Source organism: Mesoplodon mirus, assembly GCF_964341445.2.
Source record: "Mesoplodon mirus genome assembly, chromosome: 14".
Lineage (NCBI taxonomy): Eukaryota > Metazoa > Chordata > Mammalia > Artiodactyla > Ziphiidae > Mesoplodon > Mesoplodon mirus.
In genome coordinates this window covers 19,835,466-19,861,240 of record NC_138990.1, presented here as the reverse complement: position 1 = coordinate 19,861,240, position 25,775 = coordinate 19,835,466, and the positions used below count along the sequence as shown (strand labels likewise).

At 37.3% G+C, this 25,775-nt stretch overlaps 1 protein-coding gene across 10 annotated transcripts in view; it reads right to left on the bottom strand.

The window, feature by feature from the left end:
* Positions 1-282: 282 nt before the first annotated feature.
* Positions 283-25,775, bottom strand: part of IL1R1 (interleukin 1 receptor type 1) — a 100,534-nt gene continuing 75,041 nt past the window's right edge. For 8 of the 10 annotated variants that reach the window (XM_082642205.1, XM_082642200.1, XM_082642197.1 and 5 more), the window contains 9 exons: positions 21,239-21,473; positions 20,951-21,140; positions 20,007-20,175; positions 17,991-18,056; positions 13,557-13,674; positions 12,683-12,834; positions 3,926-4,069; positions 3,009-3,176; positions 283-2,482 (listed from right to left, as the gene is read on the bottom strand). In XM_082642205.1, coding sequence (XP_082498331.1) covers positions 2,064-2,482; positions 3,009-3,176; positions 3,926-4,069; positions 12,683-12,834; positions 13,557-13,674; positions 17,991-18,056; positions 20,007-20,175; positions 20,951-21,140; positions 21,239-21,473 — 1,661 coding nt within the window. In that variant the 3' untranslated portion in view covers positions 283-2,063. The other 2 variants (XM_082642203.1, XR_014295873.1) reach the window with 2 other exon arrangements.

Below are 25,775 nucleotides of genomic sequence, written 5' to 3'. Positions count from 1 at the left end.
CCTTCTGGTGAAAATGTAAAAGTCTATACAGTGGTTGCCCTTATCAGTTTTTGGACTGGTAAAGGGTTAATAAGAAGACTCACATTTTAATCCATTTTAGGAGCAAGCAAACAGATGGAGTACAGCTGAGGCTACAAAGGGGAATCAGCCCTCATTGGTTAGCTAATGGTCTCTGACCTCCCCAGGTAGAAGGTGTCCTCACTCTCTATGGGACCTGGGAGTGTGCAGGTAAACTCAGGAGAGGGCCGGCAAAGAAACAGATTTGAAGGAGAATGGTCAATACCAGGTTTTGACAATTTTATTGGAAAATAAGTACAGTCCATTGATCAGTGATATGTGCTGTACATGAATCTGGCATCTTACTATATAAAAATATTTGGTATCTGCTACAGAATTATACAAACAAGTTTTTAAAAAAAAAACCCTTCATCATTAACCAGTACAAATATAATTTATCAAAAATATCATTGAAAAAATGGCTCAATACCCTTTCTTTTATTGCAAATAAAATAGAGGCAGAAGGGGGAAAATAAAAATTCTGCTAAGCCAGTTTTAACAACTGGAAATGAAACACTTCATTGCATTTGCAAACTTAAACTGTTAGGCTGACCAGAACAAACAAAAAACTTACCATCAAATAATGCAGTAAAATCTAATTAATGGGGAAGGCCTGAAAGGAAGAGGTTAGAGGAAACCTTAGAAGAGATTTTCAAAAATTAAATAAGATAATCTGCGGACATTTTTAAACAATAAAGCACTACACAAATCTGTTATATGTGCAAATTACTTCTGAAGGCACCTCTGACAAAGAGACACACCCACACCTCTCCTGCAGAGAGCAGGGCTCCTAGCTGGAGACAGGACAAACTTCCCATAAAGTGACAGCCAACAATAAGTATAATCAGACTGAGAAAAAGAGAGCAAGTGCCTTAGGGCAGTTTCTTGGGGAAATATCTTGGAGGAAGTGACTTGGAGTAAATTTTGAGTTTCAGTAAAATTCTGGTCAGTTGGAGAAAATGTGAGAATTTCCAGTCAGAGGAGACAGGAAGGAGAGGCAGAGATGGAGGGGCACTGGGGGCAGGTATGAAGGTGCACAACTTGGGATTCGCAGAGCAGGACCAAGAGGGGTCCAGCTGTGTTGCGGTGGTGAGATGCTAGTGGGAGAACATGGGCTTTAGCTACTGAACCAGGAGGAGCCGGTGGAAGTATTCTAGTAAGGGCAGGATGAGATCAGAGCAGCATTGTGGGAAAGATGGTTCATCTGGGGCCGTGTGTGTATGACAAAGTATAAGGAGGAGGTGACTTGGAAGTTGTCCTTCCAAAGAAGTTACGAGTCAAGTAAAATGCAGAAGAATAAGGTGGAACCGAATGGTCATTCCAGGGGGAAGGCATTAAGAGGTGGATCAATTCTTTGCAACTCTTGCTCTTGAAACTCTCTCTCTCCTGCAGAAAGCTCAGGTTATTGCAAACCTTTCTAATACTGGAGAAGTCCTTTGTTCATTGAAATGACAGTTTTAAAGGTCTGTGAAGTGAAATTCTATCTTTGGAAAGTGACTGCCAGCTGTCAAGGGGTATAGGAAATGCAAGGCAAATGGAAAGTTCTCCAAGAATGCATCTAATTTCCCTGGGAAGTATGGGTCTCACTGTGCCTGCAGCAATGTCCAAGAGAACCGCTCGAGGACCAGTGACCCTGCTGTCCCCAGACTGGGCCACAGCCCTGCCCTCAGACTGTGGGTGACTTCCTAAAGCTGTCTATAGAAGGTATTTCCTGCATGTTCATTCCTCTTGTTTGCTGCCTCAGTGCCTTTTCTCAGCAGTTCAAACATTCAGACAGGGCATCTGCTGCCTTGTTAAAGGACTTCCCAAGCCCTCTGCTCTGAGTTGCCCTGGCCACAGGGCAACTGTCACCACATACTGCTCCCTTAACAATCCAATTCTAGGTGACCTCAGGGATAAGGGACTACACAGGTGTGTGGTATGACTGTACAAGTCAGTGAGGCCCAGCCCCGCCTGCAATGCCTGAAGACAGGAATCACCAAGGAACTCTTGACCAAGCTTCTCTGCTACCCGAGGGGCACATGGACCTCCAGTGGCCGTTTCTCCTTAGAGTCCAGCTGAGTGGCTGGCGACAGCAACTTGTGCTTGGCCGAAGGCGGCTGCCGCTGGACTGGCATGTGGTACCTGACCCTCTTCCAGAACCTCGAGTTCGTAGACTGCGTCCCTTCTCTAATGTCCCCTGACCAGCGTATGGCCCCCTGTTTCTGCTTAATGAATTTAATGGATTCTGGCATTTTCTCATAGTCTGGGATTTTCTCTAGCTCCAGAAGGACAACTTTAATTCCTTCCTGAATGAGAGCGTTGTACATGGCTATCTGCTCTTCAGATGAATTTCCCAGCCAGCAGAATCCTGATATTTCTCGGGCCAAAATGATGATCAGTCTTCTGCTTTTCTTTATGGTTTCATTAGCAACCTCAACGATGCCTGAAAAACACGAAGCACAGCAAGTAAACTTTCAACTTACAATCATTCCCTCCAGAACCAAAACCCCTCAAGGTTCTTCCCACCCATGGCCTATGTCTCCTAATGCTCTTTTTTTCTTGCCTTACCTAAGATTGAAGGAGTTTCTCATTTTACAGAATAGATCAAAAACTGACCCACAAAAAGTGAGCAGGGGTCAGAGTACTTTAAGTAGAAATTTATAAACTTTCTTGTTAAACCACTGGATCTATATCACTCCTATTTTACCATCAGTTGTAAAGTAACTACTGGATCTAACTAGTTAAGTTTTCCAAAACGAAATAAAACTTAGTTAATTGTTGCCCCAAAAGAATATGAGAAAGGTAAACACTTTGCATTTAATATGACAATTGTCATCATGCACCACTTAAGAGGCTCTTAAAATTGTCAAATATGTACACCCAGGTCACAGTCTTCCAGAAAGAGGGAGCCCAAGTTTAGTAATTAAATTAGTTTTACAAGACTATTACTTTTTCCATTGCATACATACTTTCCCCAACGTAGTCATCTCGGCCACGGATGAACAGCTTATATCCACACTGTTTTTCCAAGACCTCAGGTAAGACTTTAAACACAAAAATATCTGAGTTAGAGGTGGACCCTTCCCCAGGGGTCTTTGGACATAGTATGTATGCATCATACGTCTTTCCATCTGAAGCTAAAGAGAAAATGCAATATATTTAGAACCAAAAGAAAAAAAATGAGATTTGGTAAAGTCAATATCGCAAACATGCATTTCATAGTTAATTATTAATTTTGTGCACAATGGTATGAAGCAACAACACCAAAAGTATAATGCCTTTTTAAAGTGTTCATCTCTTTACAAGTTTACATTTATTCTGTTTTACTACAAAGTTCTTCTTATATTATTCGATGGTCCCCTCATATGCAAACATTCTTTACCCCTCAGTATGGAACTACCCTTATCTCACTGTTCTCATCTTCCCCAAATGTCTAAGCCCTGAATTCTATCCATTCTTCCTTTTATATATTAGTGTAGTATTAGTTTTTTGTGAGGTTTAAACAAAAGAGAGTGCTTCCCTGATGCATGAAAATGACATCATTTCTTCCATTTGATGGCAGATCATGGGGTGATCTGTGTTCTACCCAGCACAGAGCAAGTCCTCAATCACAGTTTCTGAATAACTGGATTTATAAGCAGATGCTCTAAATGCCTGTTTATCCCACCATTATGAACACCAGAGCAGTAACTTAGAAAATAATACTATCCAGTCTATTTGGTTAAGAAACTATAATTATGTATAATTGTTATTTTGTATATGCCACATTTCAATTTAAAATTTAAATAAAACCCCTCTTAGTTAGCTTTTACATCTCTTAACTATCCCAACAAGAAAATACTATGCATAGAAATGCATAGAAAATGCATAGAATACAAAATCGTACCTTTTTTTGGGAGAAAATCATAGAAAGAATCTCTGTACCAAAGCACAATGTCAACCTTGAAGACTTTATAGATGAAAACAGAGCATGTAATTACCAATGTTAACATGACAAATATACCAATTGTGGGTGTCTGGTAATCAGGGACTACAGCAGAAAAGAGGAGAAAAAATATTAGAACCCAAAGAATTTAAAAATTGAGCATAGCAAATTAAACATCATCCCAGAGAAATCATATTTGGGATTGGCCTGTAATCCCAAATCCCAGACAGTATTAACCCATTCATTATCATCTTTTATTAATGAATACTAATGTACAAAGTCATTGAGAATGGATACTGTATAAAACAAAGGTGCATTATATTAAATTTTCACCTAAGTCGTATGTAATAACATAGAAAAAATACCAAAGACCATAGGATAGAGCATTCCATAGGACTACGAGTGAAGTCAGAGTCACTCAAAAGCCTACAAAAGTTCTACCAAAGTAGAAGAGTCAGGTGGAGAAAGCTGAAGACAGGAGGAAAGGAGAAAAGGGTTTAGGGATGCCAGACAGTGTTTCACACTTCCACATCCTCCCAGCTTCACATGCTAGTTATTCATCTGATGACTGCAGAGGAGTCATGTGGAGAGGTAAGGGGGAGGAGAGTAGAGAAAGAAGGAGCCTTCTAAATGTCAGGGGCCAAGGAGGCATCCAGAAAGCTCTGTTATTTTGCTTTTCCAATTTCAGTCATTGATCCATCTGCAGTTGAACTGGCTATGAAGTGGAACTCAAGATAGATCAATATCCGATTGGCCCAACTGATAGTGCACGTTTACAGTCTTAATTACTGTAGCTTTGTACAAGATCATGATATCTGAAGTGTAAATCTTCGCGATTTGTTGTTTTTATTCAAGACCACCTTGACTAGTCTTGGCCCTTTACATTTCCAATATGACCTTTAGGATAAACGTGCCCACAACAACATGCCCACACAAATGCACACCCACACCTGCACAAATATTGCTCAGATTTTGATTGGCATTGTTTTGAATCTATAGATTAATTTGAAGGGAACTAACATATTTATAATACTGAGTATTTCAGTCTTTCAATCCATGGATATTGTATAGCCCTCCATCTATTAGGTCTTTAATTTATCTCAATAATGTATTTTTAGTTTGTATCACAGATTTTGAACAGCTGTTGCTGGATTTATTCCTACATACTGAATATTTGATAGTTTTTGATGCTACTGTAAATGTTATTTTTTAAACTTAATTTCTACTTGTTGGTATTTGCAGAAATACACAGAAATACTATATATAAACATATACACTAGTGATCGTGTTAAATTCATTTAGTATTAATTCTAATAGTTTGTCCATAGATTCTTTTAGATTTTCTTCCATGTACACATTCATAAATACTGTATTTTAATTCAACTACAAATTATCTTAAAATATTTCACAAACACTTTAAGATTTTTTTATTGGAGAATAGCTGATTTATAATGTCATGTTAGTTTCAGGTATACAGCAAAGTGATTCAGTTATATATACAAATATGTATATAATTCAGTTAGATATGTATATATATTGTATATATATATATATTCTTTTTCAGATTTTTTCCCCTTATAGTTTATTACAAAATATTGAGTATAGTTCCCTGTGCTATACAGTATGTTCTTGTTGGTTATCTATTTTATATATATTAGTAAGTATATGTTAATCCCAAACTCCTAATTTATCCCCCGCCCTCCCCTTCCACTTTGGGAACCATAAGTTTGTTTGCTATGTCTGTGAGTCTATTTCTGTTTTGTAAACAAGTTCATTTGTATCTCTTTTTTTTTAGATTCCACATATAAGCGATATCATATATTTGTCTTTCTCTGTTTGGTCTACTTCACTTAGTATGATAATCTCTAGGTCTATCCATGTTGATACAAATGGAGTTGTTCTATTTATGGCAGAGTAACATTTTATCGCAAATATATACCACATCTTCTTTATCCATTCATCTGTTGATAGACATTTAGGTTGCTTCCATTGTTAAATAGTGCTGTTAGGAACATTGGGGTGCATGTATCTTTTTGAATTATAGTTTTCTCTGGATATATGCCCAGAAGTGGGATTGCAGGATCATATGGTAACTCTATTTTTAGTTTTCTAAGGAACCACCATACTGTTCTCTATAGTGGCTGTACCAATTTACATTCTCACCAACAGCATATGAGGGTTTTTTCTCCATTCCCTCTCCAGCATTTATTATTTGTAGATGTTTTGATGATGGCCATTTTGACAAGAATGAGGTGACACCTCATTGTAGTTTTGATTTGCATTTCTCTAATAATTAGTGATGTTGAGCATTTTTTCATGTGCCTGTTGGCTATCTGTATGTCTTCTTTGAAAAAAATGTCTATTTAGGTCTTCTGCACATTTTTTGAATGGGTTTTTTTTTGTTATTATTATTATTGAGTTGTATGACTATTTGTGTATTTTGGAGATTAATCCCTTGTCAGATGCATCATTTGCAAATAATTTCTCCAATTCTATAGGTCATTTTCTCACTTTGTTTATGGTTTCATTTGCTGTGCAAAAGCTTGTAAAGTTTACTTAGGTCCCATTTGGTTTTGTTTTTATTGGCATTATCTAGAAGATGGATCGGAAAAAATATTGCTGTGATTTATGTCAAAGAATGTTCTGCCTATATTTTCCTCTAGGAGTTTTATAGTATCTGGCCTTACATTTAGGCTTTTAATCCATTTTGAGTTTATTTTTGTATAGGGTGTTAAAAAATGTTCTAATTTCATTCTTTTACATGTAGCTGTCCAGTTTTCCCAGCACCACTTATTGATGAGATTGTCTTTTCTCCACTGTATATTATTGCTTCCTTTGTTTAATTGACCACAGATGTCTGGGTTTATTTCTGGGCTTTCGATCCTGTTCCATTGATCTATATTTCTGTTTTTGTGACAGTACCATACTGTTTTGATGATTGTAGCTTTTCAGTATAGTCTGAAGCCAGAGAGCCTGATTCCTCCAGCTGTTTTTCTTTCTCAAGATTGCTCTGGCTATTCAGGGTCTTTTGTGTTTCCATTAGAGATTAAAAATTTTTTTGTTCTAGTTCTGTGAAAAATGCCATTGGTAGTTTGATAGGGATTGCATTGAACCTGTAGATTACCTGGGGTAGTACAGTCAGTTTGAAAATATTGATTCTTCCAATCTAAGAACATGGTATATCTTTCCATCTGTTTGTATCATTTTCAAATTCTTTCATCAGTGTCTGATAGTTTTCGGGGTACAGGTCTTTTGCCTCCTTAGGTACATTTATTCCTAGGCATTTTATTCTTTTTGATGTGATGATAAATGGCATTGTTTCCTTAATTTCTGTTTCTGATCTATTGTTAGTGTATAGAAATGCAATAGATTTCTATGTATTAACTTTCTATCCTGCAACTTTACCAAATTCATTGATGAGCTCTAGTAGTTTTCTGGTAGCATCTTTAGCATTTTCTATGTACAGTATCATGCCATTTGCAAACAGTGACGGTTTTACTTCTTTTCCAATTTGGTTTCATTTCTTTTTCTTCTCTGATTGTTCTGGCTAGGAATCCTAAAATTAAGTTGAATAAAAGTGGCAAGAGTGGGCATCCTTGTACTGTTCCTGAGGAAATCTTAGAGGAAATGCTTTCAGCTTTTCAGTGTTGATTATAATGTTAGCTGTGGGTTTGTCATATATGACTTTTATTATGTTATGTTCCCTCTATGCCCACTTTCTGGAGAGTTTTTATCATAAATGGGTGTTGAATTTTGTTAAAAGCTTCTTCTGCATCTATTGAGATGATCATATGGTTTTTATTCTTCAATTTGTTAATGTGGTGTATCACACTGATTGATTTGTGGATACTGAAAAAACCCTGCATCCCTGGTATAAATTCCATTTGATCATGGTGTATAATCCTTTTAATGTATTGTTGGATTTGGATTGCTAGTATTTTTTGAGGATGTTTGCATTTATATTCATCACTGATATTGGCCTGTAATTTTCTTTTTTTGTGGCATCTTTGTCTGGTTTTGGTATCGGGGTGATAGGGGCCTCATAGAATGCGTTTGGAAGTGTTCCTTCCTCTGCAATTCTTTGGAATAGTTTCAGAAGGATAGGCACTAACTCTTCTCTAAACATTTGGTAGAATTCACCTGTGAAGCCATCTGGTCCTGAACTTTTGTTTGTTGGGAGTTTTAAAATCACAGATTCAATTTCAGTACTTGTAATTGGTCTGTTCATATTTTCTGTTTCATACTGTTTGTCTTGGAAGACTGTACCTTTCTAAGAATTTGTCCATTTCTTTTAGGTTGTCCATTTTATTGGCATATAGCTAGTTGTTGTAGTCTCTTATGATCCTCTTATGACACTGTATTTCTGCAGTGTCAGTTGTAACTTTTTTGTTTCTAATTTTATTACTTTGGGCCATCTCCCTTTTTTCTTGATGAGTCTGGCTAAAGGTTTATCAATTTTCTTTATTTCTGCTCTGATCTTTATGATTTCTTTCCTTCTGCTAACTTTGGGTTTTGTCTGTTCTTCTTCCTCTAGTTACTTTAGGTATTAGATTAGGTTATTTGAGATTTTTCTTGTTTCCTAAGATTGTGTCACTATAAACTTCCCTCTTAGAACTGCCTTTGCTGCATCCCAGAGGTTTTGGATGGACATGTTTTTTTCATTTGTCTCTAGGGTTTTTTTTTCTTATTTCCTCTTTGATTTCTTCAGGTGACCCATTGGTTCTTTAGTAGCATATAATATAGCCTCCACATGTTTGTGTTTTTTGCAGTTTTTTTCTTGTAGTTGATTTCTAATCTCACAGTGTTGTGGTTGGAAATGATGCTTGATATGATTTCCATTTTCTTAAATTTACTAAGGCTTGCTTTGTGGCCCAACATGGGATCTACCCTGGAGAATGTTCCATGTGCACTTGAAAAGAATGTGTATTCCCTGCTTTCAGATGGGATGCTCTTATAATTATCAATTAAGTCCATCTGGTCTACTGTGCCATTTAAGGCCTGTGTTTCCTGATTGATGCTCAGTCTGGATGATCTGTCCATTGATGTACGTGGGGGTGTTAAAGTCCCCCACTATTATTGCCTTACTGTCAATTTCTCCTTTTATATCTGATAACATTCTCCTCATATATTGAGGTGCTCCTTATATGCTAAGTGCATATATATTTACAATTGTTAAATCTTCTTCTTAGATCGATCCCTTGATCATTATGTAGTGTCCTTCTTTGTCTCTTGTAACAGTCTTTATTTTAAAGTCTATTTTCTCTGATATGAGAATTGCTACATCAGCTTTCTTTTGATTTCCATTTGCATGGTATATCTTTTTCCATCCCCTCAGTTTCAGTCTGTATATATCTCTAGATCTGAAGTGGGTCTCTGGTAGACGATATACGTATTTATGGGTCTTGTTTTTGTATCCATTCAGCCAGTCCGTATGTTCTTATTGCCATTTTGTTAATTGTTCTGGATTTGTTTTGGTAGGACTTTTTTTCTTTTCCTCTTCTGTTCTCTTCTCTTGTGATTTGATGACTAACTCTAGTGTTAGTTTCCTTTTTTGTGTGTATATCTATTGTAGATTTTTGGTTTGTGGTTAACATGAGGTCTTGGTATAGCAGGCTATATATATACATTATTGTATTAAGTTGCTGATCTCTTAATTTCAAATGCATTTTAAATATCCTGCATTTGTACTCTCCTGATTACTGGTTTTCATATCTTTGTCTGTCTATGATTTCCTGCCTTTACTGTATGTTTTCCTTTACTGGTGAGCTTTCCTGTTACATAATTTTCTTCTTTCTAGTTGTGGCCTTTCCTTTTCTGCTTAAAGAAGTTTCTTTAGCATGTTTTGTAAAGCTGGCTTGGTGGTACTGAATTCTTTTAGCTTTTACTTATCTGTAAAGCTTTTGATTTCTCCATCAAATCTGAAGAATAAACTTGCTGTGTAGATTATTCTTGGTTGTAGGTTTTTCTATTACATCATTGTAAACATACAGTGCCACTCCCTTCTGGCCTACAGAGTTTCTGCTGAAAAACCAACTGATAAGCTTATGTGGTTTTCCTTGTATGTTATTTTCTGCTTTTCCCTTGTAGCTTTTAATATTTTCTCTTTATCATTAATTTTTGTCAGTTTGATTACTATGTGTCTCGGCATGTTCCTCCTTGGTTTAATCCCGTACAGGACTCTCTGTGCTTCCTGGAATTGGGTGACTGTTTCCTTTCCCATGGTAGGGAAAATTTCAGCTATTATCTCTTCAATTATTTTCTCAGGTCCTTTCTCTCTCTCTTCTCCTTCTGGGACCCCTATAATGCAAATATTGGTGCATTTGACATTGTCCCCAAGGTCTTGTAAACTGTCCTATTTTTCACTCTTTTTTCTGTTCTGTAATAGTGGCTTCCACCACTGGGTCTTCCTAATCTAATTTTTCAGCCCCATGGTGGGTTATGAGTCTGAACTTTTAAAAGCAACCTATATGATTCTGAAAATAAGTGGTCTCAAGACCAATTTTACAAACTATTAATGGAGCAAATAAGGAACTCTAATGGTGAAATTTTGAGGAGAATAATTTTAGTGCAATGAAAAAGAAAAGGAGACAGCAAAGGAAATAAGGGTACAATGAAGCAAGAGAAAGTACAAGAAGCAGAGAGTAGAATTTTAAGGAGAGCTGGCAAATGCTGCAGAGTATCAGTGAAATGAGGAGGGAGAGAAAGCTGAATAACACTTGAAAGAGTCTGTAAGAGGCTTGAAATATCCAGTAGGCCATGAGGAATCACTGAAGCCTTTTAAGAATAAGAAACACAAGATGGCAGAGTAGAAGGACCTTGAGTTCTCTCACGAGCACACCAAAATCACAACTGCTGAACCACCATCGATAAAAGAGTAGAACCTACCAAAAATGACATTCTACATCCAAGGAATTAAAGAAGAAATCACGATGAGATGGTATGAGGGGCACACTCGCAGTATAATCAAATCCCATACCACCCGGGTGGGCAACCCACAAACTGGAGAATAATTATATTGCAGAAGTTCTCCCACAGGCATGAGAGCTCTGAGCCCCACATCAGGCTCCCTGACCTAGGAGTCTGGCATCAGGAGGAAGAGCCTCCAGAGCATTTGGCTTTGAAGGCCCATGAGGCTCCACTGCAGGAGCTCCACAGGACTGGGGGAAAGAGATTCCACTCTTGGAGGGCACACAAGGTCTTGTGCACACCAAAACCCAGGGCAAAAGCAGTGACTCCATAGGAGTCATTACCTGCTGGTTTGGAGGGTCTGCTGGGCAGGTGGCAGCTGTGGCTCCCTCTGGGATCATAAAAGCTGGTGGCAGACATATCTGGGAGTGTTCATCTGCGTGAATTCTTGATAGAGGCAGATATCTTGCTTGGGTCTTTGGCATCAAGACCTGGCCTCCTGCAACAGCCTGTAGGCTCCAGTGCTGGGCTGCATCAGGCCAAACGACCACCCAGGGCAGGAACACAGCCCCACCCATCAGCAGACAGCTGCCTAAAGACTACCTGAGCCCACAGCCAGCTCTAGATGTTCCCCTTGACACGGCCCTGCCCCACAGAGGGCCAAGCCCCAGCGGCACCCACCAGTGGTCAGGCACTGGCCCCTCCTACCAGGAAGCCTTCATGAGCCCCTAAACCAGCCTCACCCACCAGAATCAAGAAAACTATCATCCCACAGCCTGTGGAACTGAGTACACAAACAGGTCAGAAGCTACCCTGGGACGAGCTGGTCCCAGGCCATTGGGTAGTAGCAAGAGGGGAGTGTACTGACACATAGGACATCCCCTACAGAGGGCCACTTCTCCAAGACCAAGAAACATAACTAATCTTCCATATACATAAAAATACAAATAGAAAGTTAACAAAACGAGACAGCAAAGGAATACATTCCAGACGAAGGAACAAGATAAAACCCCAGAAAAACAACTAAATTAAGTGGAGATAGGCAATCTACCCAAGAAAGAGTTCAATATAATGATCATAAAGATGATCCAAGAACTTGGGAAAAGAATGGATGCACAGAGCAAAAAGAAGTTTTTAACACAAAGTTAGAAAATATAGAGGCAACCAGAGTTGAATACCATAACTTAAATGAAAATGAAAAATACACTAGAAGGGATCAATGGCAGAATAAATGAGGCAGAAAAATGAATCAGTGAGCAGGAACACAAATACTGCCAATATTGTGTTTGATTACAGAATTCATGAAAACCAGTAACTTCTAACATCCTGTCTGGAAAGTGGATATTTAGGCTTCCCCTGTGCATTCATCATGTAGTTGTTTACCTAAAAATATTTTTAATCATAACATTAATGGACTTTTACCTGATCTATCTAGATGACCAGACTTAAGTTGCTATTAGCTCTGGAAATAGAAATGATTAGTAACTATCTGCAACATCACACAATTTATTGTTTTTTTCAGACTTTATATTCAAGTAAAGAAAACTAATATAGATATGGATATGCATAGCAGAGGCCCTAATACCTCATCTGTTTGGGCAGAGAGACGGGTTAAGAGTAGGCAGCAGGACAGAAAAACTTCCTAGAAGAAGTATAGTTCAGCTGGGAAGTAAAAAAGAAATGGCAGTCCCCAGGTTAAGAGGAATCTAAGAGCATTCTGGGCAGAGGAAATAGCATTGTAAACCTCAAGGTCATGAAATCTTACTACAGGAAAACAAAATTGCATTTCAAATAAACAGCTGTGTTGTTTACCTGGATGTATTAATTGGATATATGCTGTACTCCTTCCTTCTGTATTCTTGGCTAAACAGACAAATGGATGTAGAAAAAATTTACTTTCCACTGCTGTAATATTAAGCCGTGCGATGACTGTACTCCTTCTTTTGTTTAAAGGATTCTGAATGCTGTTCAAAAGAGTAGTAAAATTGTATAAATAGCATCAATTATAGATACGATAAGCATCCCTGGTTTATCATTACAGCAGAAATAATCACCAGCCCTAAGCACAGGTATAAGAATCAGGCTTTTAGCAAGACTGATCTGATATTTCATAGCCCTAAGACCACTGTTAGTAAAAGACTCAGTAGCACAGAGAAATAAAATTACCAGCTTCCAGGGAGGAAAATGGGGACATAGGCATTCTGGTCTCCATGGGGCACAAAGAATATATGAAACAAGAGTAGACTGGGACAGATGGGAAAGGGTTTGCAGGTGATGCTAAGAAGTAATAGGGCGCCATCAGAGACCTGAGCAGGGGAGTGCCTGATTCTTGGCCACAAATAATGAGTCTTTTCTAAACTACTTTAAAAATGGAATGACATGAAGGATAATTCAGGACAATTGCTTCATGGGAATGCTGCAACATTTTTAACTGAATTTACGAGAAGGCCTTCCAAGTGGTCTGGAATTTGTACCATAATGACATGTATTGTCACCTTCATTGGACAAGATCTTATGAATCCTGCTGAGGTTAGCAAAACTCAATATGGGCAGCAAAGGGTTAAGGACCAATCAATGACCAACTTGATCACTGCCACTAGATTCAATCATAATGGTTATATAACGTATGACATGGAATTTAATACCAAAATGTCTCTATGGTATGTCTGGCTCTTAGCATACTTACTGTGTAAACTCTTCCATCATCAGAGGCTCATATTCCTTAATTGCTGACCCATTCCACCTCCAGTAGACAAAGTTACTCAACTGGCCGGTAACATTGCAGATCAGTTGGAGCCAGGATCCTGCAAAGGAATGTATTTTTAATCATAACATTAATGGACTTTTACCTGATCTATCTAGATTAATAAATGACTGTTGAACAAAAATTTTAAATTACAGGAAAGCAAAAAGAAGAAATTGCCCTTATATCTACCACCGAGAGATAAGCACTATTCGTAACTTTACATATGTCATTCCTTACCTTTCTGTGTACGTATGCAATTTTTAAAATGGGGTGTCAGTGTCTACTATTTGTAATTATTGTACATTGAGAATTTTGGCTCACGTGATTAGCCTTCCAAAATAGGCTATTTCATGGCAGTTTAGTATTCCATCATACAGACATATTATGATGAATTCCTTTCCTATTGCTAAACATAATTTGTTTCTAATTTTCATTATGATTAACATTCCAATGAATGTTCCTGTACATCAACATTGTACATATCCTGAAGTATTACTCTGAATAAAAATCTGGAAGAATTGAGTTAAGAGATACATATTTTTAAAAGCCAAACGCCCTGTCCCAAGGGAGACTGTATCAGTCTGCACTCTGTCCAGCAGTGTATGTCCAGCAGTGTATGCAAGAGTCATTTATCCCCAAAAGCCCCAGATACCAAGTGTTTTTGGTTAGTCATTGCCAACTGAGAGAAGAAAAAAATTCCATTTAAATTTTCATCTGCATTTCTTGAGCTCATGGGGAATTAACATGTTTTTCATAAGCTTAGTATTCATTTGCCTTTCTTTTAAGAATTGCTTTTTATGGGCTTCCCTGGTGTCGCAGTAGTTAAGAATCCGCCTGACAATGCAGGGGACGTGGGTTCGAACCCTGGTCCGGGAAGATCCCACAGGCCGCGGAGCAACTAAGCCCATGAGCCACAACTACTGAGCCTGCGCCCTAGAGCCCACGAGCCACAACTACTGGAGCCGGTGCTCCATAACAAGAGAAGCCACCGCAGTGAGAAGCCTGTGCACTGCAAGGAAGAGTAGCCCCTGCTCTCTGCAACTAGAGAAAAGCCCAGGCGAAGCAACGAAGACCCAACACAGCCAAAAATAAATAAGTAGAACAAATAAATTTAAAAAAAAAGAATTGCTTGTTATTCCTAATGGCCATTACTAAACTGCATTCTCATATTATTAACCATATGATGCATGGAAGCTCTTTATTTATCAAGGATGGTAACTCTTTATCATACATGAAAACTACCTCAAATATCTTTCAGAGCTTGTTTTCATTTTGTTATTGTTTATTGAAATTCTTTAGTGTATATATTTTTATTATTTGGCCAAATTTACAATTGTTTTATACTATGTCTTCACTATTTTTTTTGTTGTTGAAAAGCTCTCTCTACCATCAAATCAGGAAAATATTCCATGTACTTTTTTCTTTCAGGTATGTATGATGTTTGCATTGTTGTATTGTTTTGACTGTTTTAGTTCTTTAATCTGTCTAGAATATAACTTGGGTATGGTATGAGAGAAAGCTTTAACTTAATGTTCTTATCCACATAGTTGACTGATAATTCCAGAATCTCTTATTGAATAATAAATCTCTTCCTCACTAATCTGTTATGTAAGAATTATAAAATAATTATTTATTTGGGACTTTCTAGGTTGATCTGAATGTGTATACTGGCACCAGGAGTACCACACTCTTAATTATTGTAGTTTTAGGGTAAATATTCATATCATTTCGCTTTTCTTCCCAGTATTATCTTAGTAATCTCAGCATTTTATTCTCCCAGGTGAATTTCAGTATCACTTGCCAATTTTTAAGCCCATTCATATTTTTATTGGAATTCCATTAAATCTGTAACTTACTGTTGAGAGCCCATATCTTTACAAGTTCCAGTTTTTCATATAGGAAAAATACACATCCTTATTACAGTTTTTCTTAAATTTGTGTTTCTCGAGATTGTTTTTATTATTGCCCCCTTTGGAGCTTTTTTGAATTTTTTTATCCCAGTTGCCTAACTCTCCATGAATTTTTAATACCACAGATATACACTATATCTATTGATTTAGATTTTTTCACCTCCTAAGAACCAATTTTCTCCCCACTGCAGACAACATCTCCCCATCCCTTTAAGAATGTATGCTTTAAATCTCCCAGTTTTTTGAGATTTATAGGTTAGAGTTTGTGGAGTTTTTGTTTGGTCGGTTTTTTCTTCCTTATAAATCCAATATAATTTTTAAAGGTTTTGCTAAGCTATCTTATAGACATCTCTATAGCATTTACTGTTGCAAATAGGATCTCTTTTCCCATTGTTTTCTTGGTTTCTGCTAAATAAGTCTAATATTTTAGAATATTAATTTTATATCTGGCCAATACAATAATATTTGTAGGTACATAATTATATGATCTGAAAATAATACAGTTCTTTTCTCCCCTACAGTCAGCATGCCTTGGTTCTTTTATCTTTGTATTAGTGGGCACTTCTGGAACATGTTAGGTAAACTGGTTATATGGGCATCTTTGTCTCGCTCTTGACTTCAATGAGAGGCCTAGACCTGTAGAAGGTTTAACACTATATAGTGTTTCACCATTAAAAATGTTGGTGACGATTGGTTTGAACTGATGTTAGTAAGTGCAGAAAGTATCCCTCAATTCCTATTTTTCTAAGTCATTTTATTGGTAATTAATATGAAATCTTATCAAATAAATGCCTGATTATAGGATAATCATATGCCACAGTGATCAGGCCTCTGATCAATGTGATATATTAAAATTATTATTTCCTAATGTAAACTTATTTTTAGATTGTAGATCAAATCTAGGCTTTAGAGCTCTGAAGTATACATTCCTCAAGCATGCTTTCTCAACAGGGCAAAATGTGTTTCTTAGCAAGGAGAGCAAGAAAAGCTTAGCTATTGCGATGGTTTGTGGCCTTTCAAAGTGCCATAGTGCATATCTGGGTATTAAATATCTGAGAAAGTAAAGAGGATTAGGGAAAAAATGGCTTGTTAGGCGCTACAGGGGAGCAATAATGGGGAAAAAAGGGTTGAAACCCTGCTCTGGATTCTACGGGACAATATTTAAAATTTTCACATCTTTGTTTACATCTATGAATGTCTTTATATTACTTTCCACCATGAGGAACAACTTGGCCAAGTACAGAGGTCACACATTTTACCTTCTAATCTCTGTACAACTGCTCTTTGTCTTCACGCAGTTACTATTACAGAGTTCTATATGCCAGCCTGATTTTTGATCCTCTGATACAAAAATCTGTGTTTATGTTTGGACTAGTGGTTTCCAACAGAACTTTCAGCGTTGGCAAAAATGTTCTATAGTTGTGCTGTCTCATACGTAGTCACTAATCACATGTCGCTCTTCAGCCCTTGACTGAGGGACTAATTTTTAATTAAACTAAATAAATTTACTTAATTTAAATTTACATGTATGTAGCCACACATGCCTAGTGGCTACTGTATTGCATAGCTTAGATCTGAATGCTTATCGTGTTACATCTTTATTCTTGAAATTAACATTATCACTAACTTGGAAAAATAATTTTCTAGAATAACTGTCTTTTTGGCCTGTAGTCCTACTCTTCTACCTAAAAGCTTAACTCTGATCATAAGAAATCCATCCTGCACCAAATAAATTACATTTCTTATTCCTAGGCCTATTGAAATTGGTCTTTGTTTTTCTTTTTTTTTTTAAGATTTTTTTGATGTGGACCGCTTTTAAAGTCTTTATTTGAAGTTGCTTCTGTTTTCTGTTTTGGTTTTCTGGCTGCGAGGCATGTAGGATCTTAGTTCCCCAACCTGGGATCGAACCCACACCCCCTGCATTAGAAGGCGAAGTCTTAACCACTGGATTGCCAGGGAAGTCCCTGAACTTGGTCTTTAGCTGATGTCTTCACGAGTAATAAGTGTCCATAGGAAAGTAAGGGTGGGCCAATCAGACATGGCTAGATGTTTGACATAAGAGGCAAGAAATCCATGGGCCTCCCTGGTGGCGCAGTGGTTGAGAGTCCGCCTGCCGATGCAGGGGATACGGGTTCGTGCCCCGGTCTGGGAGGATCCCATATGCCGCGGAGCGGCTGGGCCCGTGAGCCATGGCCGCTGAGCCTGTGCGTCCGGAGCCTGTGCTCCGCAACGGGAGAGGCCACAACAGTGAGAGGCCCGCGTACAGCAAAAAAAAAAAAAAAAAAAAAAAAAAAAAAGGCAAAAAATCCAAAGAAACATTTAAGACATAATCTGTGCCACTTTCCCTCTAACTTTAGATATATCCACTAAACAGCTTAGGTTGTGTGCAGTAAAGGTACAGTTTACCTTAATCTCGAGTTCAAAAAATACTGATTTCAGCATATCCTGATCGTAGCCCACTTACCCAAGACCACTTCTATCGTCTCATTAGCTGGACTCACAATCTCAGGTCTCTTGTTCCTGGATCTCACTGAAAGAAAAACATCCATAAGGTCTCTTATAGACCAGAATCTCAAGTGATGACCACACTTGGCAAAATATACCAAAAATATACTACAAGGCATCTGCCCAATATTCCCTCTACTGGCCAAAGCATATATAGCAGGAGACAGAAGGCCAGAGGTGAAGGTAGGAGGCTGACACAGAGACCACAGCAAAACCCACAGAGTTGGCCCTTCTGAACCCAGAGTTTGGTGCTGCAAAAAAAACCACACATTACCAGGCCCTGGGTCTCCAGACAAGTGTCCCTCTTCATGCAAATCAGGAAAACCGAGTCGTTGTGGAAAGGGACTTCCCTGGATGGAGCATTATTAACCAGAAGGCCATCTATTGCTAGACGTGCTTGTATTTAGTAATTTTCACAATGACCCAAGAGCGAAAGCCACAGTTATTGAAGAATGCCAAACATTTTGGCATAATTTATTAAAATAAGCATAAAAATACTAAGGAGCTCCAGAAATTAATCTGACCTTTATTTACAGGAAGATTGGCTTCAAGAGTTGATCTGGGGCCAAGCCTGAGAAACTATGAATTTGAATGCCCAGTATTCATTCCGCCACAGTCAAAAAAAAAAATGTTAGCTCCGTCAGGGCAGGATACTGTCTCCTTTGTTCCCTAATGTATACCTAGAACAGTGCCTGAAACATAGTAGATGCCCAATAAATATTTATAAATCCACCTTTAGAAGAAAACAAAATACAACCTCACATCTGATTAAGTATATTATTTCTACGTAAGGGATCAGAAAGGATGGCAGAAAGTATTTAAAACCCATTTGACCTATTTTTAAAATTCTGTAGTGCCCTGTTTTCCCTAAAATTTGGTCTGCTGGTCTGGTTGCAGTATTCCAAGAAAAACAAATCGGAGCTATACAATGACCAGAGAGGGGCTGCTCAGGAACTCAGGATGGTTGTGATTCAAGGACTCCTGAAATTTACGAGTCACTGATGCTTGTAGGATGTAGGGAAGGAATTGATTCTGAGGCAATAAACTTAACCTTTGACAAAAAAATGAATTATTGTAGAAATGAGAAAACGTATCTCTCTGAAAAGTGGTCATAATCTGGGTTTACCCAGATTAAACAGATAAACAGGTTTACCCAGATAAACAGGGATAGTCCCTGTTTATGCCTGTTGTCCCAGAGTAATTACTGATAGAGACTGCTTTGACTTTCAAAGTCCTGGTTAAACTAACTCTATTCTTATCTTCCTGAAAGCTTAGGAAACCCTGGTATTTACAGAAAGGTTGAGCATTCTGCCCATCCCCAGGTAACCTGTAGGAGTGCCTTGGTTTTATTTTGTTGTAGTTTTTAATATGAAATGTGGTTAATAGCAGCCTCAGGAAAACTAACAAGAATAATCACCATGCACCTACTCATTTCCCATCTGTTTGGCCCCAGGCACAGGACCACAAGCTGAGCACACTTGATCTCTCACTTTTGCAACAAGCATGGAAGCTTGAATTTTCTTAGAGGAGGAAACAGCCTTAGAGAAGTTAAGTGACAGAGATCTAGCAAGAGTGTAACTTGTTACAAAGTTCATTAGCATCCATCCATTACGCCCATGACGGCTAGACACTCAAGACTGCCCAAGTGAGGGATCTCAGAACTGTCGTTCCTCCAGTGCTTCTCCAAAGAACCCTCTGGAGAAGCAGCTCTAGCCAGGCCAAAGAACATGCCTCCTAGTTCAGCTGGAACACATAGCTCATCCTTGTCTGTTTGATCAGCACTGCCTCTGAAGTAGGAACGAGAAACACATACGTAGCACGTAACAACAAAAACTAAACTAAAGCCAGGTGACCTCTGGCAAGTCATCAAGCTTCTCTTGGATTTTGTCCCTCCATAGACAGTGAAGGTGATATTAGAGTTATGGTCTCTGGGCCTTCCTGGATTTAAAATCCTAGGACTGGAGCTCTGACTCACCTAGAGTAATGAGTTCTATAGCCCGGGTGACATGATACTGCTTTCCCAAGTGTGTGTAGGATGCATGACACGTATAGTGCCCATTATGCGCCGTAGTCACATTCGTGATGATGAGTTTGTTTGTTATTCCAACAAAGTTTATATTGTCAAGAAGTAGAGGTTTGCAATCCTAGACAGAGGGAGAGGAAGGAAGTATTGAAAACCAATTATTCATATTTATATTCGTACATATATGAATAGAAAGGTTCCTTGCATACAAGTTTTAATATTGCATTTTTTTGCAAAGTCATAATTACATTCCCAGGATTTACATTTTTATGCCTATGAGGCTTGCACTTTGAAGACAAGTGAAGACAAACTTACTTTGCAAGAGAAAAACATTTGAGGAAAGAATGCTAACACTATAGATGCTTAGTAATGCTATACTTCCATTCTTCACTGGTATTATTTATTTTGTATTTTTTAACCTCTACAAGATGATTCTCCATGTAAGCTCCAACAAGCCGGGTAGATCAAAGATACCAGAATATGATGTATTCCATGGAGTGCTGGCCAATCGCCTTTCAGACAGTTAGAGAAACCACTAGGCTATCCAAGGACCACTTAATGTTTGTAATAAAACACAAAATAGCATATTTGGTAACAAATAGTTATTTCTTAAAAACCCTAAATTTATAATCATCCTTATCTTTAAACATCTTTTATGCCTACTATACTTTTCTCAACTCTACCTTATTAAACAAAAATGACATAGTTTTAGTTAAGCTGCAAATTAAATGTGTACAGTCTTAAAACCTTTTAAAAACATCCTATTAAATTTCACCACTCAAAGGCAAAATAATATGCCAAAGGAAAAAGTGCTTTGCAAATTCATCCTATTGTCTGTGATAGAAAACTATTTTATTTGCTAGATGAGTAGAATGCCATATGTAATATAAAATTACCTTATACCACTGTATTTGGGGTAACACATTGTTTTCATCTTTGAAAAAATCCAAATAAGGACATACAAGTTGTCCATCTCCTGGAATCAGCAGTCTCTGTGTAAATACGGCTTGTGAATTGTAACACAAGTTAGGCTCATGCTGTACAAACTCTGCAGCTATTTTAGTTTTGAGGCAGTAAGTTGAATTGCTAAAATAAATCAGAATAGGTTTATTAAAAGATTGTTCTGTCCTTAACTATTGCAGGTAATACAACACATGTTTGTAACATATTAATTCCTTTCTTACCTCACTGCACAGTAGTAATATCCTGAATCCTCTACTTCAGCAGGAACAAACCAAAGTTTATCTTTGTGCTGATGAATCCTGGAGTCTCTTTCTGTAGATACAGGTGTCTTGCCATCATTTTTATACCAAATTATAGGGGCTTTGTGTTCACTTAGGATAAGAGGACATGAACGAGCATCAATTTCATGTGCAGACGAAACTAAAATAACCGCCTCTTCACGTTCCTCACATTTATCTTTAGAAGGGAGAAAGGGAAAGTCATTTCAATAAGAAATTTCAGTGTTTCTTCATGTAATATCTAAATATAAAACACACCAACTATTAAATACATTAATTTGTGTTATACGTGAGAGTGTTAGTAGCCTTATGATAAAGAGAATCACCTTGGAAGTCTAAAAGATTTCTAGTCAAATCCAGGATGTCACTTACTACTTGTGTCCTTGAGCAAGTTAGTTAACCTCTCTGCTCCCCTCTTTACTCAGCTAAAAATTGGGGATAAGGTAGCAGGAAAAGATGGCTGCTTCAGTAAAAAGATGGAATAACCGTCATTTAGCCTCCCACCTGAACAACTAAAAAATGCACAAAGTATATGAAATAACAATGTTCAAGACATCGAACATCAGGGAATGAAGGACACAAAGGAGGCGAGCCCTAGGGTTTTCCCAAATTACTGTGTAGAGAGCAATTCTAGGCCATGACGTTGCTGGGAGGAAATGCAGGCAAAACCCAGTGTTCTCTCTTGAGTTGAGGAGATGGAGCAGGGAATCCAGGTAAACCAAGAGAGTGGAGGGCAGAGTACCAAGGAGATTACAGCTGTACACAGAGAGTAAGCAAGCTTTGGAGGTCTACAGAATCTCCCTCAAGTTTTTAGCTGAGTATCAATTAGCAGAAGCATGAAAGAAAGCTACCCAAGGCCAGAGTGAAAATTGCCAAAAGAATTAGAGTGGATAATACCCGGAGCACACACATGCTGGGAATAGTGGCTGTTCTCAACAGCCAGAATGGACAATCTTATCAGTCATGGGGCATCAGGTAGAGAACCCAGAAGGGTTTTGTCTCAGTAGATGGAGCAAGTTAGGCCTAGAATAAATCTTGTTCTGCTCCTGACTTACAAAGCTTAAAAGCAAGACCTAAAAGGATCAACTATTTCCAAGTAACAACCTTGTAAAAGAAAAAAGTTCAAGAACATTTTTAGTAATAAAAAAATATCCAATGCCCAACATGGTAAAATCTACAATATCTAGCATCCAATCAAAGATTACTAGGCATGCAAAGAGGCAGCATAATAAAACCAATAATAAAGAGAAAAAAATCAGTCATATCAAAACTGACCCATAAATGACACAGATAATAGAATAGATGGAAAAAATTAAAATAGTTATTATCATTGTGTTCCACTTGTTCAAGGGGCCAGATCAAGCATGTTGAGTAGAGAAATGAAGGAGATTATTTTAAAAAACCTAAATCAAACCCCTAGAGATGAAAACTACAATGCTGGCTTTAAAAAAAAATGGATGTGATTAATGGCAGATTTGACACTGCAAGAAGAAAAGCTTAGTGAACTACAAGATACAACATTAGAAACTCTTCAAAACTAAACACAGAGAGAAAAATAACAAAATGAAATAAACAGGATTCTAGTTAGCTGCAGGACAACTTCAATACATGTAATAAGAATCCCTGAAGAACAGGAGAGGTGGGTTGAACAGGAAAAATATTTGAAGAAATACAAGTTGAAATTTTTCACGATCTTATGAAAATGATGTAGCCACAGACCCCAAAATCACAATAAAACCCAAGCATAAGAAGCATGAAGAAAAGCACACCAAACAAAGACCAAAATGATGCAGCTTCTTGCCAGAAACAATACAAGCCAGAAGAGGGCAGAATAAAGATAAGTACTAAAAGAAAAAACATCATCTACCTAGGATTCTATATCCAGGGAAAGTACCTTTCAGAAATAGAGGCAAAATAAAGACTTTTTTCATATTTATAAAAAGCTATAAAAATTATCACCAATACATCTGTACTGCCAAAACATGTAAGGAAGTCCTATAGAAAGAAAGAAAATAGTGTCAGATGAAAAATGAATCTACATAAACGAATAAATAGCACCAGAAATGTTTACTACATGGGTGATCATAAAATAATTTTTTCTTATTATTTAAATCTCTTTAAAAACAACAGAATATTTAAAGCAAAAATAATGTATTTTGAGATTTATAACATATAAAGAAGTAAATGTATGGAAACAATAAGGCAAAGTTCAGGAAGGGAGAAGCAGATATATACTGTTTTAAGTTTTTTATACTATTTGTGAATTGGTATAGTATCACCTGAAGGTAAACAGTGGTAAGTCATAGATGGATACCATAAGCACTAGAGTAGTTATTTTTTAAGTTATTAATATAAGCCAACCCTGAAGACAAAATAAATCATGAAAATTCTCAATTAATCCAAAAGGCAGCAAAAAAGAGAAAACACATAGAATTAATGGTACAAGGTGAAAATAAAACAAGATCCTAAAATAAAACCCAAACACATTAACAATCGTATTATATTTTTTTCATGGTCTAAACAACCCAGTTGAAAGGCAGAGATAGTCAGACTGGATAAAGAAAGAAGGATCCAACTATATGCTAACATACACATGAACTCACACATAAACACACTTTAAGTGTAAAGACACAAATATGTTAAAAGTAAAAACGGGGAGGGGAGAGAAATATCATGTTAACACTACTCAAAAGGAAGTTTGAATGTTTATTATTATCAGTCAAAGTAGATTTTACAGTGAAAAATATTAACAGGGATTAAAAAGAGTCATGTAATTATGATAAAGGAGTAATTTGTCAAGAGGTACATAGTAATCCTAGACATTTACTCACCTACTGACAGTGCTTCAAAATACATGAAGCAAAAACTGATAGAATTGCAAAAAGAAATAGAGAAACCCACAATTATAGTCTGAGATTTCAACAGTCTCCTCATAATAATTGGTAGAACAAGTACAACAATTAGACAGAAAATCAGTAATGATATAGAAGATTTGAACAGCACTATCAACCAATTTGGCATAATCAGTATTTACACAAAATCCTACCCAACAACAGCAGAATACACATTCTTTTTAACTGCACACAAAAGAACTTACCAAGATATACCATATTCTTGCTCATAACCCAATAGTCAACAAATTTAAAAGAATTCAAAGTATGTTCTCTGGTGACAATGAAATTAAATTAGAAATCAGTAACAGAAAAATATCTAGTAATTCACCCATGTATTTAAAAGCTGAAAAAAACAACAACAAACAAACAAAAAAAATCACCCATGCATCAAAGAAGAAATAAAGGGGACATCCCTGGTAGCACAGCAGTTAAAAATCTGCCTGCCAATGCAGGGGACACGGGTTCGAGCCCTGGTCCGGGAAGATACCACATGCCTCAGGACAGCTAAGCCCACGCACCACAACTACTGAACCTGTGCTCTAGAGCCTGTGAGCCACAACTACTGAGCCCACATGCCACAACTACTGAAGCCCGCATGCCTAAATCCTGTGCTCCGCAACAAGAGAAGCCGCTGCAATGAGAAGCCCATGCACCACAGTGAAGAGCAGTCCCTGCTCGCCACAACTAGAGAAAGCCCAAGCACAGCAACAAAGACCCAACGCAGCCAAAAATAAATTAATTAATCAATTTTTTTAAAAAAAGAAATAAAGGAGGAGATTAGGAGACAAGTCTTTGGACCTGAATGATAAAGAAAACACAACATAACAAAATGTATGGCATGAAAAGGAAACAATACTTAGAGGAAAGTTGATAGCACTAAATGTCTGTGTAAGAAAAAAGATCTCAAATTATGACTTCGGATTCCATTTAAGAAATTAGAAAATAAATTACACCCTAAGTAAGCAGAGGATAGTAATAGATCTAGGAGAAAAATCAATGAAATGGAAAACAAAAACAATAGAGACAAAAATCAAAGATACCAAAAGATAGTTCTTTCAGAAAAATCAATAAAATGGATAAATCTCCTGCCATACTGATCAGGAAAAAAAGAGAGGTGACATCTCTCATTAAAATGATTTGAAAAGAGTAATGAGGAAATATTATGAACAGCCTAATGCCAATAAATTCAACAACTTAAATGAAATGGGCAAATTCCTTGAAAGTACAGACTATAAAATCTTCCTGAAGAAGAAACAGATAACCTGAATAGCCCTACAGGTATTAAAGAAATGGAAAGTGTAGTTAAAAACCTCCAAACAACAAAAAAAATTTCAGGCCTAGATGGCTTCACTGGTATATTCATAGAAGGACCAACACCAGTTTTACACACACTCTTCCAGAAAATTGAAGAGTCAGTAACACTTCCCAATTCACTCTATGAGGTCAGTATTATTCTAATTCCAAAACCAAACAAAGACATTCCAAGAAAAGAAAACCACAAAACAGTCTTCATCATGAACATAGATGCAAAATTTCTTTAAAATATCTTAGCAAATTGAATGCTACAATGTATCAAATAAGGACAG